The sequence below is a fragment of the Talpa europaea genome (genome assembly GCF_964194135.1).
Source record: "Talpa europaea genome assembly, contig: HAP1_SCAFFOLD_230, whole genome shotgun sequence".
NCBI lineage: Eukaryota > Metazoa > Chordata > Mammalia > Eulipotyphla > Talpidae > Talpa > Talpa europaea.
The window spans coordinates 1-20,616 of NW_028167895.1; the positions used below are offsets into that span (position 1 = coordinate 1).

Consider the following 20,616-nt stretch of genomic DNA (forward strand, 5'->3'; position numbering starts at 1 on the left):
GCTCTCAACTTCTCTCCCTACCAGGTGACCATGCCTGCCCTCGGCCCAGCTCTTCTCCAGGCGCTCTGGGCCGGGTGGGTTCTCACCCTCCAGCCCCCTCCACCAGCTGCTTTCACTCCCAATGGCACGCACCTGCAGCATCTGGCACAGGATCCCACCTCAGGCACCCTCTACCTAGGGGCCACCAACTTCCTGTTCCAGCTAAGCCCAGGGCTACAGCTGGAGGCCACGGTGTCCACTGGCCCTGTGCTGGACAGCAGGGACTGCCTGCCACCTGTGATGCCTGATGAGTGCCCCCAGGCCCAGCCCACCAACAACCTCAACCAGCTGCTCCTGGTGAGCCCAGGGGCCCTGGTGGTATGCGGGAGCGTGCACCAGGGAGTTTGTGAGCAGCGGCGCCTGGGGCAACTAGGGCAGCTGCTGCTGCGACCAGAGCGGCCTGGGGACACTCAGTATGTGGCTGCCAATGACCCTGCAGTCAGCACGGTGGGATTGGTGGCCCAGGGCTTGGCTGGGGAGCCCCTCCTGTTTGTGGGGCGGGGATATACCAGCAGGGGTGTGGGAGGTGGCATCCCTCCTATCACTACTCGGGCCTTACGACCACTGGACCCCCAAGCTGCCTTCTCCTACGAGGAGACTGCCAAGTTGGCTGTGGGCCGCCTCTCTGAGTATAGCCACCACTTCGTGAGCGCCTTTGCACGCGGAGCCAGCGCCTACTTCCTGTTTCTTCGGAGGGACCTGCAGGCTCAGTCTAGGGCCTTTCGAGCCTATGTATCCCGTGTGTGCCTCCGGGACCAGCACTACTACTCCTATGTGGAATTGCCTCTGGCCTGCCAAGGGGGTCGCTACGGACTGATCCAGGCTGCAGCTGTGGCCACATCTGGGGAGGTGGGCCAGGGAGAGGTGCTCTTTGCAGCCTTCTCCTCGGCTGCTCCTCCCACTGTGGGCCGGCCCCCATCAGCAGCTGCTGGGGGATCTGGAGCCTCTGCCCTCTGTGCCTTCCCCTTGGATGAAGTGGACCGCCTTGCTAATCGCACACGAGATGCCTGCTACACTCGGGAAGGCCGCACCGAGGATGGGGCTGAGGTGGCCTATATTGAGTATGATGTCAATTCCGACTGTGCACAGCTGCCCGTGGTGAGTCCCCACACCACCCCTGTCTCTGAGGCCACTGATCAGGCATTTGCTGCCTACTGCCAAGCAGCTGCCCTGGGAGTTTGAAGGGAAGCTGGTGGAGTGGGGGCTGATCAGGTCAATGGATGTTAAATGCATCCTTTGTGTCTAAGCAGTGGAGAGTTATCTTATGATAAATGTGGCATTTAGAGGGGGGCAGAGAGCCATGTAGGGGGGACCTTGAGTGGGTGCTGAAGGGACATTTGTATAGGTGGACTGACTGTTTGGGGTTCCAGGGTGTGAGGCCACAACCCAGAATGTGGGGGAACGGGACCTATTGTTTTAGGTTCTTGAGCAAGAGAGGCAGGTAAGGTTGAGACTTGTTTAGCTTTAGCCTCAGGATGTATGAAGAAGGGGAGAAGCTGTACTCGGGGGTCTGAGTCAGTGAGAGGTGGGAGGGACCTAGGTGTGTGGACTCAGAGATGAAGATGCAAGCTGCGAGAAACTTTGGAAAGGTGGTCCAGGAGCATGCGTAAACTAGAGGAAGTACTTTCGAGACCAGGAATGCTAGACGATGGGACCCCAGATGGGGGTGACCAGAACAGGGGTGAGGAATAACTATAGACTATAGGAGGCAGGGCTAAGGATGTGGCTGTGGGAGGTATTGTCAGAGAGGGCCAGGGATAAGTTTGTCTGGGGACTCCTAAGAGATATGGGAGGGGAATGGGTGGGATGGAAGGAATGAGGTGGTTCCAGAAGGCCCAGCAGAGACATAATTGTTCAGGGAGGGCTGGAAGAGAAACTGGCAGAGGGGACGGGGTTGTCCTGGGAGAATAGGCAGGGACGGTTATCCAGGGAGGGTGCTTCTTGCTGCTCGCAGGACACCTTGGATGCTTATCCCTGTGGTTCAGACCACACACCCAGCCCCATGGCCAGCCGTGTCCCCCTGGAAGCTACACCAGTACTGGAGTGGCCAGGGATCCAGCTAACAGCTGTGGCAGTCACCATGGAGGATGGACACACCATTGCTTTCCTGGGTGATAGTCAAGGGCAGCTGCACAGGGTAAGTCCACCAGAAATACTGGGCCCTGCCCCAGAGCCTTGAGGGTTCATGCTGCTAGGGACCTCTGGGGCTGGGATTTGGGATCTGTGATGTGCTGTTCTTCCCAGGGCTGAGTGGTATGACCCATACTGCTTCAGAGAAATCCTACTTGTAATTAGGATGACAGGGGAGGGCCTTGGGTCTGTGGCCATGAACTTAGGTCCCCAACCTTGTGGTCTCTGATCTTAGGTCTACTTGGGCCCGGGCAGCGATGGCCAACCATACTCCACACAGAGCATCCAGCAGGGCTCTGCAGTGAGCAGAGACCTCACATTTGATGGGGCCTTCGAGCACCTGTATGTCATGACCCAGAGCACTGTGAGTGCCATGCACAAGTCAGGGCATGGCTGTGGGGAGGGGCCTTGAGCGGGGAAGGGAATTGTGTGTGGGTGAAACTTTGGTGTTTGCATAGCTGGCCTCAAATCCTCTTTGCTGTCATAGCTTCTCAAGGTTCCCGTGGCCTCCTGTGCTCAGCATCTGGACTGTGCATCTTGCCTTGCTCACAGGGACCCCTACTGTGGGTGGTGTGTGCTCCTTGGCAGGTCTGTGCTCCACTGACTCTTGATCCTTTCTCTTCCCCAGCCCCAGCCCCAACCCCAGTCCTAGCTTCATACCCTCCAGGCTTTTGCATAATAACCCTGTCCAGGATTCTGGTTCTTGGCCCTTGACTCAATTCCTGACCCCTGGATTCCCCAGTCCCTAGTTCCCATCCTCCATCCCGGGTGTCGGTGCCTTGCCAGAGCAGACATAGCCTGGTGTCATGGCCCACATGAGGGTCCTGCCCAGTCCCAGTATTATATGTATTCCTGCCCCCTGAACATGCAGTGGCCCTGTGAGGGTCACAGGTGGACGCAAGTTTTTCTCACCCAGGTGTAGTCGCCGTTCTGAGTGTTCTCGAGGCCACGGCCCAGAGCAGTGGCTGTGGAGCTTCCAACCTGAGCTGGGCTGTCTGCGAGTGATCGCCATGAGTCCTACCAACATCAGCCGAGAGGAGAGGAGGGAGGTGAATGACCAGAGTAGATGGGGCCTGTTGGGGAGGACTCTGGTGATGGGTCAAGACCTTGAATTTTGGTATCAGATGCACCAAATGCCACATGACCTTGCACAAGTCACTTCTCTTGGGACCAGATGGAGACATCTGTTACTAACCGAGACCAGAGGGTGTTTGTGAAGGCTCGGGTCGGTTGCTGCCCACATTGGGTGCCCCATAAATTCAAGGCCTGGTCTGTTTCCCAATGGCCCTGATAGCATTTTCTGGACTTTCTTGATAGGTTTTCCTGTCAGTGCCAGACCTGCCATCCCTGTGGCCTGGGGAGTCATATTCCTGCCACTTTGGGGAACACCAGAGTCCTGCCCTGCTGACTGGTTCTGGTGTGATGTGCCCCTCCCCAGACCCAAGTGAGGCCCCAGAGCTGCCAAGAGGAGCCGGTGGGTGAGAGAAGGGGCCAGCCCCACGGTCTGGGAGCCCCACCTTTTTCCCCTCTTGCTCCAAGGGGCTGTGGTGGGGTGAGGTGTGCAGTGGATTTCTGCCCAGTGGACTGTGTTCCCCCAACCCTGGATGCCCCTCTCCATTCAGGGTTCTACCCAACTCTGTGGTCTTGGGATGTCTGCTCCAGGTCTGAGTGCCCCTCCCACTCCTCAGTCTTGACCCTCTCTCCCCCCTTTGCAGACCATGTCTCCGTGAACGTGGAGGTCAGGTTTGATGCTGTTGTCATTGTCCAAGCTTCCCTCTCCTTCTATGACTGTGTGGCAGTCACTAAGCTCCGCCCATCTGCACAGTGAGTTCCTCACCCTGACGCCATGCCCCTGGGCCACCCCATGTCAAGCCCAGCTATGTCACAGTTGTGCTCTGTGCAGGTGCCAGGCCTGTGTGAGCAGCCGCTGGGGGTGTAACTGGTGTGTCTGGCAGCACCTGTGCACACACAAGGCCTCTTGTGAAGCTGGGCCTATGGTGATGAACCAACAGGTGAGTGTGACTCCTGGCTGGGCCACATGGGGGACATGGGTTTCCCATTTTGTGGGTTTCTCTGATGGCCCAGGGTTGTGTGCCTGCCTGCCTGCCCATGTGAGGCTCTGTCATAAGCACCTGAGCTGTTGTGTGTGTGACCCACTTGCTGGAGAATGGCTGCTCATCTGTCCCGCCTCTCTTGGGAGAGGATGTTTGTAGCTTAGAGGCAGGGAGGTATGGGCCTCATGCCCCACCTCAGCACAAATGCCCCTGGAGCCTTCCCTCCCCTTTCTCCTTTGGAGAATTAATGGGCTGTTTTTGTTTTTCTTTTCTTGGTCTCCTTTCCCCTTAACACACCCCTTGCCTGCCTTCCACCTGCTCCCGCGCCTGCCTGCTGAGTGGCCCTTCCTGTCTTTCTCTGCCTCCCTCTTCAGAGCCTGCTTCTCTCCCCAACCCTTCCTGCAAGAGATGTGCCCACCCCCTTCCCACCCACAGCCCCCAAGGCCACATTCACCCCTGCCCCTGACACCCTTCCCAAGGAGCCTGGGGCTCTCTCTACAGCCGCAGGCTCGGATATCCCACCTGAGGCTAGGCCTTCCCTGCTCAGCCCCTGGGGACCACAGGCAGCCCCCAGCCCCATACCTGATTCAGCATCCACAGAGTCACCTCTTCATGAGGAACCTCCCCCTCCTAGCACCCCCAATAGACCTGGAACTGCTGTCCCTGCCTCCATTGACTTTGGACCCACAGCCACACCAGAGGACCTCTCCATCTCCCACCCATCACCCTCAGATGCAGTAGCACTGCCCCCTGCCCTTGCAGACCCCGACTCTGAGGCCCTCCCCTCTGTGGTACCCCTGGACCAGCCCCCCGGCACTGCTACTGCCACCACTTTCCCAGGGGCCGCTGGCTCCACGAAGCCTGCTCTGGACTGGTTCATGAGAGAAGGCGGCGAGCTTCCAGAGGCGGACGAGTGGACAGGGGGTGACACACCCGCCTTCTCCACTTCCACCCTCCTCTCAGGTGATGGAGACTCGGCTGAGCACGAGGGCCCTCCTGCCCCCCTCATCCTCCTGTCCAGCCTCGACTACCAATACGACACCCCCGGGCTCTGGGAGCTGGTGAGGCCCAGCCCAGGATGGAGGACCTGAGGGAGGCAATGTGGGGCATTCTCAGGTCCTTCCCTGCCTTGTGACTGTGCATCGGGAGGGACTGAGGGGCAGGGTGGGATGTGCAGCCCCACACTGGCCTGGCCTCTGGGGTTCTGTGTGGGCAGAACTGAGGTGGCAGGGTGGGCTCCATAGACTGCCTTTTTCTTGGTGTCTGCAGGAAGAGGGGAACTGGGGGCCGAGCTCCTGCCCTTGTGTAGAAAGTGTTCAGGGCTCCATGTTGATGCCAGTTCATGTGGAGCGAGAAGTCCGGCTGCTGGGCAGGAATCTGCGCCTCTTGCAGGTGAGCATATGTCTGCAAGGTATTGCGGTGGCCTCTGTGGCTGCTGGCAAACTTGACACAAGACCCGGGCAACAGGAAGAGGTCTCAATCCTAAATGGGGCTCTCCTGGGAGCCCTATGGGGCTCACTGGGCCCAGGTTGGGAAGCTGTCTCACCAGTCACATCTTCTGCTCCCAGGACAGCCCAGGAGACAATGAGTGTGTGATGGAGCTCGAGGGCCGCGAGGTGGTGGTTGATGCCCTGGTCGAGTGTGAGCCGCCGCCAGAGACATGGTGTCATGTCACATGCCAGCAGCACCAGGTGCAGATGACGAGTGCCTGGATGGGGGAGGATGTGCTGGCCACAGGCTGATTACCAACCTCAGCTGGTCACTCCATACTCAGCCCAGCCCATACTCTGAACCCAAGGAAGTCTTGCACCATCTCTGACCCCTGACCCCGTGCCCCAGGGATTCCCTACACTTGAGTTCTGCCTCTACCTCTGTGTTCCCAAAGAGTCACGGTAGCTCTGATCTTGACCCTGTGACCCCATGGACTCCCTGCATTCCAACTCTGACCTCTGACCTTGTGCTCCCACGGTCAGTCATTTTAGTCCTTTCTCTGGCCACCTCCACCCCAGCCCTTATGTCTTTTTCAGCACCAGGTTCTCACCCACTCCTATTTCTCCAGCTCAGCTATGAGGCTTTGCAGCCAGAGCTCCGTGTGGGGCTGTTTCTGCGTCGGGCTGGCCATCTGCGTGTGGACAGTGCTGATGGGCTGCATGGTAAGCTCACTGGGGCTACTGGGACTGTCTGGGGCAGCAGACCTCTTGCAGGCCTGCCCCTCACATTCCTTTCTGCCACCCACAGTGGTACTGTACGATTGTTCCGTGGGACATGGGGACTGCAGCCGCTGCCAAACTGCCATGCCCCAGTATGGCTGTGTGTGGTGCAAGGGAGAGCTTCCACGTTGTGTGGCCCACGAGGCCTGTGGTGAGGCTGAGGCTGTGGCCACCCAGTGCCCTGCGCCCTTCATCCACTTGGTGTGTTGAAACGCTGGCATGTCCCTTCCTCACTGCTGCCCTTAAGGGAGGTTGGGGGTACTCTGCATCATGGGAGTCCAAAGTTGGGAGGTGGGTCTGTCTCTCCAGCCTGCCAAGGGCCAACAAGTCATTGGAGATGAGCTGTCCTTGTCCTGGAACAGGTGGAGCCGCTGACTGGACCAATAGACGGAGGCACCCGTGTTACCATCAGGGGCTCCAACCTGGGCCAACATGTGCAGGATGTGCAGGACACGGTCAGGGTGGCTGGAGTGCCCTGTGCCGTGGACGCTCAGGAGTATGAGGTCTCCAGCAGGTGAGCTGACTGAACTAATAGGAACATGGCATGTGCAGTGGGCGCCCTGCTCAGGGCCACCATCCACTGCTTATCTGCCCTCCGCCTTTGGTTCTGCTTTCTATGTATAGGTACTGGGCTTACTACTGAGGCCCTAGAGTACCCACCTCAGTTTCATTCACAGGTTCCTGGCCTGGGATGCAGGGGGAACATTCCTGGGCCTGCCTGGGGACCAGTCACTGGCCAGAGCCGACAGGTGGCTCTGCTTCCTGGCTCTGCCTAGGTGTGGTCACCTGGTTTTCTAAGTGAACATGGATGTAGTTATGTTAGCAGAACCTTCAGGTCTCAGACAGTTGTGCTCAGGGGCTAGCCTTCCCACCACCTGACCCTTCTTCCACAAGCAATGCCTTGGGTGGCCTCCTCAGGCAGGGAGACTGGTGGCACACCCGCTGAGTAGCAGGATCCTCTGTTCAGTGTCTGAGACCTCAGCTGTCTTTACCAAAGTGCTCATGGCTTATAGAGGTTCTGGGTCCTGGTAAACTGGCTGGCAGCTGCAGGGTCTCAAAGATTCACACATAAGGCATCCCCAAGGATATGTCCATAGTAGCAAGTCCCAAGCCCACTGAATATTGGGGGTCCCTGGAGAGATTGCCCCGAACCATCACAGAGCAGAGCCTTAGAACCCCTCTTGGGGACCTCAGGGCTCTGCACCTGTAGGCCTGGCAGACCCCATACACCGTATTTTAAATAAAAATTTGTGAGAGCATATAGTTCCCTCCAATTGTGTTATGACTACAAACTTTAGGTGACTGTCTAGACTGTTAATGATTCTAGAACCATGAAACTAAAGTAATTTACAAAGTGATTTATAACGTGACTCAAATATATTTGGGCTGAAGCCTCTCCTGGGTAGTTCACATGTCACTTGTTCTGTTTTCGTGGGGTATTTGCAGTGACCGTGACAATGTCAGAGTCATTTGCTGCCAGCATCACATTGTAGAACTTTTTTTTTTTTTTGATTTTTTTATTTATACAAGCACTGGGTACAGTCAGAAGTGCGGGAGGGTGAGAGAATTCACCAGAGCCAGAGTGGGAAGCAGAGCAAGCAGAAGGACCGAAGTACACTGCTGAGGGGAGCAGCGGGCAGCAGGAGAGGCCTGCGCACCATGTGGGACCCTCACCCGGTGGCCGGGGATCGAACCGGCGTTGCAGAAGCTGCGGGCAGCTTCACAACCCAGCACTCAACCGCTGCACCACCAGGCAGGCCCATATTGTAGAACTTAATTTGCCACAAGCTTCTGCTTTCTGGCCGAGAACCAGCATTTTCTTAGACTGCTTACTTTCTCTTCATGTCTATTTGCAGACCTGACTAGTGGTTTCCAAGTGCTTTTTTTCCATGAGGAAATCAAGTTTCACCACTTTGGAATTGGTGTTGTGCATACAGTGATGGTGGCTGGTTAGGCCCTTATTAGCTCAGCAACTCACCCCCACAGCCAGCCTTACAGGGCTCTTTTGTAAATCTGTGCCCAAGAAGGGATAAATTCCTCCTTGTTGGAGCGGGGTGAGGGCCTGGAGGTGAACTAGGATGACTGAAACCATGAATGTTAATTCTCAGATGCCATGACCTCCTGGTATGCCATAAGGAATTCCCTCAGTAAGAGGGTCTCTGTCCGTCTCCTGGGGAGATCCCCTGACTAAATGACCAGAAAAGGGGTAGTAATGGTAGTTTGAGGGGCCCTAGGTGCTCTGTGTCCCAACCTGCTTTGTGTCCACAGCCTTGTGTGTATCACTGAGGCCAGCGGGGAGGAGGTGGCAGGCACTGTAACTGTGGAAGTACCAGGAAGAGGACGTGGCATCTCAGAGCATGACTTTGCCTACCAGGTGCCTGACTCCTCGGCCCACCAATGCCAGAAGGCCTTTCCCTCTGGTCCCTTCTCTCAGCACATTTGATTTTGCCTTCTTGGGGTTCCCCACCAGGGATTGCCTCTTATCTGCTTCATATTCCCCTTGCCTCTATTTCTGGCCTGATATCTGTCTGTCTCTGCCTATCCTCCTTCCCACAGGACCCAAAAGTGCAGTCCATCTTCCCATCCCGAGGCCCCAGAGCTGGGGGTACCCTCCTCACCCTGCGTGGCTCCAAGCTCCTGACTGGGCGACTGGAGGACATCCGAGTGGTGGTTGGAGACCAGCCTTGTCACCTGTGAGGGCTGCTTCCTCATTTTTAAAAAATCCATGTACTCGAAGGAAAGATAGAGGGGTGGGATGCTGGAGTAAGCAAAAGTGGGGCAGGGGGCAAGTCTGCTCCCTCAGAAAGTAGCCAGGTCCCGCCGAAGCTGGGACTGTGGGGGTAATGCAGCCCCCAGAGTCACCTATAGAGATGGCTGTCAGTACTGAAGGAAAGTGAGGCCAGACTAAGTCCCATGTCCTCGAATCACCCCTTCCCCCTTCCTGCAAGCCCCTTGGCCCCACCTACCCTGCCTTCCACTCCCATCTGCCTTCCCTAGGCTGTTGGAGCAGCAGGTGGAGGAGCTGCACTGTGAGACCAGCCCACACCGCATGCCAGCCATGCTCCCTGTGTCTGTGTGGTTTGGTGCCACTGAGCGGAGGCTTCACCACAGCCAGTTTGAGTACACATCAGACCCCAACATCACTTCTGCTGGTCCCACCAAGAGCTTCCTCAGGTGCTGGGTCAACGATATGGCTGCATGGCATATAGCAGGGAATTCTTTGATGCTCCAGTACATGGGCAGTTTGTTGTAGGGCTTTATGTGGGGGGACTATGCCCACACTGTTAGTGGGGGAGGGGACCACGTGGGTTTGGACTGGGACTGAACTAGCCTAGTGGGGATTAGACTGTGCTTTAAAGCCTAGTTCACCAACTATGGGTGCTCATGGGCTGTTTCAGTGGAGGACGTGAGATATGGGCCCGGGGCCAGAATTTGGATGTGATTCAAACACCGAGAATTCGAGTGACTGTGGCTTCAAGAGCACCACAGCCCAGCCAGGGGCTTGGGCGGAAGCGCCGTGTGATCCCAGAGACAGCATGCTCCCTGGGAGCCTCCTGTGGCCGTCATCACGTAGGACTCCCATGGGCATCTGCTTGCACTGAGCTAACTGTTGCCCACATTGCCCCACACCCCTACTCCCAATCCTATGGGCAGCCGGTACCAAAGGAGGCTCTCCCCTTCTGTGCCACGCCTCTTCCTACAGGACTCCTTTACCTGACCCTCTCTCTCTCCTCCCCCGCCCCAGTTTGAGGAGCCATGCCACGTGAACTCCTCCCAACTTATGACATGCCGCACACCTGCTCTCCCTGGCCTGCCGGAGGACCCCTGGATCCGGGTGGAATTTATCCTCGACAACTTGGTCTTTGATTTTGCAACACTGAACCCCACACCCTTCTCCTATGAGGCCGACCCCACACTGCAGCCCCTCAACCCCGAAGACCCTACTACGCCATTCCGGCACAAACCTGGGAGTGTGCTCTCTGTGGAGGTACTGCTCTTACTCAGACATGGTGGGGCCCCAAAATGCCTTCACTTAGCCAGATAGGATTGCAGTATGGAGGGAGTGTGACAGAGCAGGGCAGTGCATATACCTTGTTCCTCACCCTCAATGTGGCAGCAAGGGTTGAGGGTGCCTAGCCTGATAAACCTTGTGGGGATTTGATCACGTGATCCCGTGGGCCACGTCCTGACACACTCCATGATACATGATAGATGCCTGAGTGACAATATGTAAATGGTTTGGCACATATAGTATTTGGGTGGTGTACACAGTAGGCACCTGGGCAGATGTCTGTTTGGCAGCCTGACTCACAGGGACACACACTCGGCATGTGTTTTGACACACGCAGCAGGAGGGTGTGCTGAAAGGCCATAGGTAGACAACCCATCATCACCCATCTCATCGGCCAGCAGACACACAGTGGTGGCTCTGGCTTTGTTAGCTAACTGGACAGGAGCTGGGGACAGCTTTATAACCTCCAGATCTTTAGTTCTGGAGAAGTTAAGGCTCAAGGAAGAAGGACAGGGAAGGGCCAAGAAGGGTCTTGAGGAGTAGCATGGAGGACATCCACAGGACTGTCACCCCACATGCAGGAGAAGTGCTGAGGTACCATCAGCCCTGCTCCTGGGGCTTGGGTCTCAGGACCATTCTCATATTTGGGGGGATAAGATCCGACTGATCGCCAGTTCTTCCCCTTAGAGAAGGGTTCTGGGTGATCAATCAGTGACCCTATATTCCAGGGGGAGAATCTGGACCTCGCAATGTCCAAGGAGGAGGTGGTGGCCATGATAGGGGATGGACCCTGCGTGGTGAAGACACTGACTCGACACCACCTATATTGTGAGCCCCCTGTGGAACAGCCCCTACCTCGGCTCCATACCCTCCGGGAGGCACCTGACACTTTGCCTGAGTTCACGGTCAGTGGGCAAAGCCTTGGGCAGGGCTGGGCATTGGGTATGTCCTGAACCCTTGCTTACCAGTGGCTCCCCAAGCAGGTACAGATGGGGAACCTGCTCTTCAACCTGGGCCATGTACAGTATGATGGCGAGAGCCCTGTGGCTTTTCCTTTGGCAGCCCAGGTGGGCTTAGGGGTGGGCACCTCTCTTCTGGCTCTGGGTGTCATCATCATTGTCCTCATATACAGGTGGGTATAGCCAGATGTGGCTGGGCTAGGGCAGGTAGGGGGGTGGGGCTGGATTAGAAAGGAACTCACTAGACAGGGGTCAGCAAATATTTTCTATAAAAAGCTGGAGAACTGTTATTTAGGCTTTGGGGGCTAGGTGGTCTCAGTTGCATCTGTTCAACTCTGCCATTGCTTTGCAAAAGCAGTCAGACACCATGTCAACATAAGCATGACTGTGTTCCAACAAATCTTTATTTGTAAAAACAAATTGAGGGTCAGATTTGGCCCAGTTGTAGTTTGCAGATCCCTGCACTAAGGGCTAGAGAGTATATGGGTGGGTATGACTTGCATGGAATGGGACAGGCTCAGTTCTGGGCTAGGCCTCAGCTAGGCCAGGCATGAAGGGGTTAGACTGCTGGCCTAGACAAGGGTAAGGCAGGGTTAGGCAGGCCTGGGTGAGGGGCACTTAGCCAGGGCTCTGGTCTACCCCTTCCTGACCTTGGTGCTGAGCAGGAGGAAGAGCAAGCAGGCCCTACGGGACTATAAGAAGGTACAAATCCAACTGGAGAACCTGGAGAGCAGTGTGCGGGACCGCTGCAAGAAAGAGTTCACTGGTGAGGCTGTAGGGAACAGGCCCCATGCTTTAGGACTCTGCCCAAACCTGCTCCCATTGCCTGGGATCTGAGCCCTAACCTGCTATTTCTTACAGACCTTATGACTGAGATGACAGATCTCACTAGTGATCTTCTGGGCAGCGGCATCCCCTTCCTTGACTACAAGGTGTATGCAGAGAGGGTCTTTTTCCCTGGGCACCAGGAGTCGCCCTTGCACCGGGACCTGGGTGTGCCTGAGAGCAGGCGACCCACTGTAGAACAAGGGCTAGGGCAGCTCTCCAACCTGCTAAACAGCAAGCTCTTCCTCACCAAGGTGAGGCCTAGCCCATGTCTAGACCCTCTGAGCCCCTTCCCTCCTCCCTCCCATGTGTGTGCTCATGCACTGGAATGGCTGTCTCCTGTGAGGTGTTTCTGAATCAGTCCTTCAATCCTGGCCCAACCTCCACCCCTGCTGTCTCCTCTGTGCCAGTTCATCCACACCCTGGAGAGCCAGCGCACCTTCTCAGCTCGGGACCGGGCCTACGTGGCATCTCTGCTTACCGTGGCGCTGCATGGCAAGCTTGAGTACTTCACTGACATCCTCCGTACCCTGCTCAGTGACCTGGTAGCCCAGTATGTGGCCAAGAACCCCAAGCTGATGTTGCGCAGGTCTGTGTAGCTGTCAGAAGCAAGGGGGGCTGGGCAGGAACCAGGAGTTAAGTCAGACCCCTCTGGGGCCTGTTCAAAATAGTGAGCTCCCAGACCTCTACCTGCTGACCCTGATTCTCCCCTTTGTCATCCAGGACAGAGACTGTGGTGGAGAAGCTGCTCACCAATTGGATGTCCATCTGCCTCTACACTTTTGTGAGGGTGAGGGAGGCAGAGGTGGGTGGGCTCCCCTCCGGCTCCCATGAAAGTTGCCCATTCCTGCCCATACCCCTCTGCCCCATGTCTGCACCTTCATTGCCTGCCACTCCCTCAGGACTCTGTAGGGGAGCCTCTGTATATGCTCTTCCGTGGAATTAAGCATCAAGTGGACAAGGGGCCAGTGGACAGTGTGACTGGCAAAGCCAAATACACGCTGAATGACAACCGCCTGCTCAGAGAGGACGTGGAGTACCGTCCCCTGGTGAGGGAGAGTGTGTGTGCTCATGCACTGGAATGTCCGTCTCCAGTGAGGGTGAAGTGAGGAGAGTAAGCGTGTGATTGTGTGTGTGTCTGCGCATGGGGATAGAGCCAGCCTGACCTCTGGCTGTCTGTCGGAGAGAGACCTTTAGACTAGCTTAGTCCAATGGGGCCTGGAGGGCCAGTCCTTAAGGACAGGGACTTAGAGGGTCCCCAGGCTTGTGATGGAGACAGGGTGGCCACAGCCAGGGTCTGGGGAGGAGCCAGCCCTTTTGAGATCAGCCCAAGTCCTTACTGTGCCACAGTCTATGTGTTTGCTAACCTTGGTCCTAGGGTTTTGCCAGGGATGCAGTTGGACCCACCAAACCGAGAGCTACCCTGGCAGACCTGCCCATTACTCTTCTCTGGGTTTGATTCCTCATAGTGACCTGTGAGAAGTTCCCTTTGGGAAAGTCCTGTTGAGGCTCCAGTAGGCCTGCTCCCCTCAGGCTGTGTGGGGACTCTACTCCTTACATAGCTTCTCTCAGGTACCTCACCTGACCAGCTGACCAGGAACCGGGGATCTGAATTATGAAGGACTCATGCTCACTCATTTCACCAACATTCACCCCATAGACAGACTGGTGTGCTGTGCTAGCTGCTGGGGTCACAGAATGTCCCTGAGAGAAGCAGGAGGAGTTAGGGACTGTTTGGTGCTTGGCAGAAAGAGGCACTGGCTTTCTATGGGTTGTCCCTGTCCTTGACTTTTTATCTTGATCACCCCACATGTGGCATGAGCCCTGACTACCTACATGTGTCCTGCATAGACCTTGAATGCACTGTTGGCCGTGGGGCCTGGGGCAGGAGAGGCCCAGGGTGTGCCTGTGAAGGTTTTGGACTGTGACACCATCTCCCAGGCCAAGGAGAAGATGCTGGATCAGCTTTATAAAGGAGTACCTCTTGTCCAGCGGCCAGACCCCCGCACCCTGGATGTTGGTGAGGATGGAGGGGAAGGGTGACCTAGGGACCTGAGCCAGAGTTGGGGCTGGGCTGGCCCTGGACCAGCTCTGTAGGGGCAGCTTATTGCCTAGTGGGGGTAGGATGTTGGGAGTCGAGACAGAGGTGGGCAGAGGTTCCCTCTCACCTGGGGAGGAGCCCCTGTCCTGGTCTTTGGAGAGGTTGAGTGGGACTGCCCCCTGAGGGAATGGCTGGTGTCCTTTGGAGAAGATGGATTCTTCTCAGTCCTGGAAGCCTTGGACTAGTAGTCCCACCTTGCCCTTGCAGAGTGGCGATCTGGGGTTGCTGGGCATCTCATTCTTTCTGATGAGGATGTGACTTCAGAGGTCCAGGGTCTGTGGAGGCGCCTGAACACCCTGCAGCATTATAAGGTAGGAGGGATGGCAGCTAGAGAAGGGGGCTGGCAGGGCAGGGCTTGTGGAGGAGTCATCAGCTATGGTCAGTAGGTCCCAGATGGAGCAACCGTGGCCCTCGTCCCTTGCCTCACCAAGCATCTTCTCCGGGAAAGCCAGGATTATGTCCCTGGAGAGAGTGAGTATACTCCACCACATCCTCTACCCTTGCTCTGCCTGGTCCCTAGTAACATGGAAAGGTCCTCTGGACCTCAGGGTGGGCTTGTGTGTTTCGTTCTCAACAGAGAAACCTTCAACCAGGTTTCCCACTCCCAGGGAAGGGGTTACCTGATGAGGGGTGATGAGTTGTGGGGTCATGGCACAGGGACCCCAATGCTGGAGGATGTGGATGAGGGGGGCATCCGTCCCTGGCACCTGGTGAAGCCAAGTGAGGAGCCAGAGCCCCCCAGGCCTCGAAGAGGCAGCCTTCGGGGCGGGGAGCGTGAGCGAGCCAAGGCCATCCCTGAGATCTACCTGACCCGCCTGCTGTCCATGAAGGTGGGGCAGGGACTGTGGGTTGTTGGGGCTGGGACAGGGACAGGGCAATTGGTGGGTCTGGGCTGCAGGGAGAAAACAGCCAGTCGTGGGATTCTGGGAGGTGTGGGGCTGGCACAGGTATAGTGCTACGGGACCGGTGCTGAAGTCCCCTTGCTCACTGCACCTCTGTGGCCCTCTCCCCCACAGGGCACACTGCAGAAGTTTGTGGATGACCTGTTCCAGGTGATTCTCAGCACCAGCCACCCTGTGCCTCTCGCTGTTAAGTATTTCTTTGACTTGCTAGATGAGCAGGCCCAGCAACATGGAATCTCTGACCAGGACACAGTCCACATCTGGAAGACCAACAGGTGGGCTCAGAGATGCGGTGGGGCCAGGTATGTGTGGGACCTGATCTCCTGCCTGCCCCCACATACTCATCACCAACACCTGCCCCACCCACAGCTTGCCGCTGAGGTTTTGGATCAATATAATCAAAAACCCACAGTTTGTGTTCGACGTGCAGACGTCTGATAACATGGATGCGGTGCTCCTGGTCATTGCACAGACCTTCATGGACGCCTGCACCCTGGCTGACCACAAGCTGGGCCGAGTGAGTGTGTCCAGATGACCAAGGAGGGCGTGGGTAGGGTGGGGCAGGTGGACAGTGCTGTGCCCGCACAGACTCCAGGCTTCCCGAGAATGTGGCTAGACTTGTCCCTGGGCTCCCTGGGAGATGGCGATACCTGTGTGCAGGGCTGAGCGAGGGCAGGGGTCACCATGTGCTGATTCACAGGGTGAAGACATGGCAGCAGGTGCAGCCTCTGTGACTCGGGCTGATAGGTGTGGGGGGGAGACAGGACCACTTGGTGAGGGCTCACACTGAGAACTGTGGGGATCCACTGAAGAACTTTAGGGGGAATGGTCAGTAATGTGGTGCCTCGTGGAAACTGCACAATAGATGGACTGGAGCCTGTGGGCAGACTCCAGGGAGGAAGCTCTGCTGTCCTCCAGACCAGCAGCAGCCAGGTCAAGAGGGTATAGGGCAGACAGAAATTGTGGGCTGCAAAGAGGAGGAGTCACTTATGATCCCTGAGCCTCTGGCTGTGGTGAGCTCACACTTGGAGGGGGGAATCCCAGGAGGTAGTGGAGCACCAGGCTGTTTCCAGGTAGAGCTGGGAGTCTATAATTGCAGAGCAGCTCCAGGCTGCCTGGGCTAAGGCCCTCCCTCTGCTTCTTGGGTTGAACAAAGGTCTCCGGGCAGGAGCAGCCCACCCCCTTTACATTGCCTTCACCAGGAGGCCTTTGGGATCTTGGCAGCCCTATGAGCTGGCTGAGGGAGAAGATGTATCATCACGATAAATACAGAATGGTCTGGGGGCAATTTACTTCATTTTCTGGGTTAGTTTCCTGATTTTTAAATGATTACATATAAAATGAATAGCACATGGAGAAGCAGGGCTAAGGCTCCCCAAGGCACTGCCCCCTTCCTGCCTTGCATGCCAGTTTCCTGCTGGATCCAGGTGGGGGCATGTGGAGCTGAGAAATGACCTTGGAGTAATAGGGAGACAGTAGCAGAAACTGGCATTGGCAGAGGAAGGGCGTGGAGGAGGTCCTGGCGAAAGGAATGGACCAGGGTGACCATCCTAGTTTGCCTGGGACTTGGGGCCGGGCGGGGGGGGGGTCCTTGTGACTTTTAATTTTAAAACTGGAGGGCCTCTGGTGGCGCAAGGGGTTAAGCACCGCACTATGAAGCAATCCACAGCCTCTGCAGCAAGAGTTTGATTCCCGGCCAGCAAGGGAGAAACCCACATGGCGCGGCAGACCTCTCCTCTCTCGCCCTCTGCTCCCCTCAGCAGTGTATTTCAGTCATTCTGCCTGTTCTGCTCCCTACTCTGTCTCTGGTGAATCTTCTCACCCCCCGCATCTCTGGCCTGTACCCCAGCTCTTGTATGCATAAATAAATAAATCTTAAAAAAAATTTTAAAACTGAAACAGTGTTGGGAAGATTGGGACAGCTGGTCATCCTAACAGAGGTTCTTATCCTTCTTTTCCCTTTCAACACCCTCCTGCCGGTGCCCAGGACTCCCCCATCAACAAACTCCTGTATGCCCGGGATATTCCCCGTTACAAACAGATGGTGGAAAGGTATGAGGGCAAGGCAATGGGTCTATATGGGAACGTGGTGGATGGACACTAGTGATTACAGCTGACACCCTAGGGTGGGCCCTGGTGGGGAGAGGAGTGGGTTTGTTTCCCCCGAGACTGCCATAGTCATGCCATGCTCTCTGGCAGGTACTATGCAGACATCAGACAGACCATCCCAGCCAGTGATCAAGAGATGAACTCCATTTTGGCCGAACTGTCCCGGGTAAGGCCCCCGCTCTGATTCTTGGGTTGGGCCAAGGCCTCCTGCCATGAGGACCCTGCCCTCTTTACCCTGTCCTTTGCTGGAAGCCATTGGGATCTCAGCAGCCCTGTGAGCTGGTTTAGTGAGGACACATGCATATCATCCCTATAAGCGGAATGTTTCTGTTACTGCTGTGAGAGACCAGGGCTCCCAATGTCTCATCACAGTTGAGCTGGGCCTTGTCCTGGCAGCTGCCTCCTAAGCTGGCTCAGCCAGGTACTTGAGTCCCTGCAGCCCTAGTTAGGATCTAAACCACAGGTCCAAGGCCATGAGGCTGGGCCTGCCTGTCCATGTCTTCCTAAGGCTCTGCTTTCTTCAGTGGTGTAGACATGCCCCCTCCCCCTCTCCTAAAGCAGTCCGGAAACATAAACTCCAGGGAACTTATAAACAATGTCTCTGGAATGATGATGGCCGTGAGCACATCCACAGTAAGAACAACAGCTCTGATTCTGGGCTGTTGCTGCTGTGTGTGGTACTTTGGTTGCCTTCTCATTTGACCCCCCTAACAGCTCCATAGTCGGGTGACATCAGTTCCGTTGCCAGATGAGTGGATGAGGCTCAGATACGTCCCTGTGGAGGGGCCTGAGAGTGACCTTGGGAAAGGCTTGAGTGACATCAGCGCAGAACTCACTGGGTCACAGCCCATGAGCAGCATCTTCCATCCTTCCTGCTTAGCTTCACAGTCCCCGGGGATGACAGAGGGTGCCAGCTGGCGCCTCAAGTGGGGGAAGGGGAGGACCAGTGGAGAGCCCAGGCCCTGCTGAAACTGCAGATGTGGGGTCTCTGCACACGGGAGGCCCTTTCACCATGTCCTGTCCCCAGCTGGGCAGGCCTGACCTGGGGCCCCGGTCTGCTTCCCACTGCAGGGTCTATCCCTTCTCTCACCTCCCAGGCCCCCCCTTAGCTCTCTGCCCCTCCCCTGGAGTCCTAGGCCTCCTCTGGTGGCTGGCAGCACCCCTCATCTCTCTTTCCTCTCACCTGACCTCTTTCCTAGAATTATTCTGGAGACCTTGGGGCGCGAGTGGCCCTGCATGAACTCTACAAGTATATCAACAAATACTATGACCAGGTGGGCAGAACCTTGGGCTCTGGTGGGGGGTTGAGGAGATGGACTTGAGAGGGCACCTGGCCCTGTGATACAGCATGGGGGCCTTTTGGGTATCCCCTAGGCACAGATAAGGAGAGGCTGGGATCTGGGCCTGGGGAGCACTTTCCAGGTTTGACGCCTGGTATCTGGTATAATTATGCTCACCTTCCCTTCCAGGCTCCCAGGCATGTGTGGGATGACCAGGTAGCTCCAGGCCTGGAGAGGTGTGCAGAATGTGCTGGAAGGAACATAGAGCTGCTACCTCTGGGTGTGGGTCTAGCTGGTAGCATGGGCTGAGAGAGAGGAGGGTCCAGACACAGGACTAGGGGTGGCTGAAAGAACAACAGACCCCTTGTGGAGGTTGTCTGGGGGATTCTTGGGCTAGCCCTCAATATCAGAACACCTACCAGCCTACCTATTAGTGTCTGGCGGGATCATTCACTCAGAGGCTTATGTGGCACCAATGATACAGCTACTGCCACTCAGAGGAGCCTACCTCGTGACCTGGAGTGGGGATAATCATTTCACAGACAGGTGGTGTACAAGTGTGAGGTCCAGCCACTCAGCCTCGTTTGAGTGGCATGAGCCCTAGCCCCAGGGAGGCAGAGATGTGTGACATATCACGTCTCTTTGTGGAGACACAGCAGGCAAGGCCTGCCGGGTTCACCCCTTCCCTCTGGACAACCCCTGTTTGTAGTTATGTAGCTGTTCTTGCTTGCTTAGTATCTGTCTCCCTACCAGTGAGTCCCACGAGGACAGGTCACATCTATCCCATCACTCTTGGGTACCTGCTTCTAGCCAGCAGCTGGCACATGGGAATTTCGAACATTCTTATTGCTGGTTGGGTAGGGGAAGGGGTGGCTGGAACAGATCTTCTCTTCAGGAGAAAGCCTCCACTCAAAATGACCTTCCAGAGGGAGGTGGATGTTACCGTGAGTGCTAGGTACTGAGTAAAGTGACCCATTCTCTACTTCATTAATCCTTAAAACTTCACAGGGACTTTGCTGTTATTTATTCCCATCCTTCAGCATGGCCCTGAGGTCACATAGGAAGTGAATGAGGCAGTTCTTTGGGTTCCTGGGGCTCCTGCCCCCAGTTGTGCTAACTGTATTTGAAGAGGCCTATGGGGTCTACGGTAAAGGTCTTCCCCTGACAGGTTGGTCTCTGCCTTTCAGATCATCACTGCCCTGGAGGAGGATGGCACAGCCCAGAAGATGCAGCTGGGCTATCGGCTCCAGCAGATCGCAGCTGCTGTGGAAAACAAGGTCACGGATCTATAGGGACCTGGAAAGCCTTGGCCTGCTGTTGCCACAGCCCCGCCTGGGCAGCCCTGGAACCAAGAGGGAGAGACCACCTTCTTAGATGCCTATAGTGTCTGACAAGCAGAGTTAGTGGAAGGTGGCTCCCAGTCTCCTGGTGGCTCTGGCCTGGGCCTTGCTACCCACCTCACAGGCCTGGGGCCTTGAGGCTAGTGGAGTGGTTCCCAGCCTGCTTCCCGAGCCCAGTGACCCTGTGGGCTATTTTCTGTGTGATGTCAGCCTGCAGGGAGTCGGGGACTAAGGGCTTCCAGAGAGTAGCTGGAAGGGCTTCCAGACTCTGGGGAGACTGTACTGTTTCTGGACACTGGCCTTTACTCCACTGGGATTCATAGAGGAGGGAGGAAAGTTTCCACTTCCTGTCCTGTCCTCCTCCACCATCCCTGACCTCAGTTCAGCTGACTGTGGCCTTGCTGCTGCCATTTTCCTAGGTCCGAGAGATGAATACATTTCTTAGGTCACTACAAACTCATCCTTCAGCAGGGTTGGCTGCCTCAGGGCCACCCTGCCTCACAGGCAGCCCACTAGTGGTGAGGGGCTTCTGCTACAGGGGGGCCTTGGGGAGAGTGATGGCCCCACTGACCCAGCTCTTCATTAAAAAATAACACACGTTGTGGCATCTGATGTATGGGCTTGGCCCAACTCCTCCCTGAGTGGGAGGGTGGCA

General features: G+C 56.3%; 1 protein-coding gene across 1 annotated transcript; it reads left to right on the plus strand.

The window, feature by feature from the left end:
- Positions 1-30: 30 nt before the first annotated feature.
- LOC311188109 (plexin-B1) lies at positions 31-19,913 on the plus strand (the record flags this gene model as incomplete). The annotated part of the gene is made up of 36 exons (XM_084259866.1): positions 31-1,137; positions 1,994-2,176; positions 2,405-2,533; positions 2,657-2,757; positions 3,086-3,218; positions 3,487-3,643; positions 3,885-3,993; positions 4,073-4,181; positions 4,598-5,284; positions 5,493-5,615; positions 5,792-5,914; positions 6,283-6,376; positions 6,462-6,634; positions 6,796-6,947; positions 8,702-8,807; positions 8,990-9,126; positions 9,431-9,607; positions 9,832-10,003; positions 10,179-10,421; positions 11,174-11,350; positions 11,429-11,577; positions 12,070-12,170; positions 12,266-12,483; positions 12,640-12,818; positions 12,953-13,019; positions 13,132-13,278; positions 14,081-14,249; positions 14,538-14,641; positions 14,717-14,801; positions 14,988-15,160; positions 15,347-15,507; positions 15,602-15,749; positions 17,220-17,284; positions 17,432-17,507; positions 18,541-18,615; positions 19,809-19,913. The coding sequence occupies 36 exons, from the start codon at positions 31-33 to the stop codon at positions 19,911-19,913; spliced, it is 6,414 nt and encodes a 2,137-aa protein (XP_084115992.1).
- Positions 19,914-20,616: the final 703 nt, after the last annotated feature.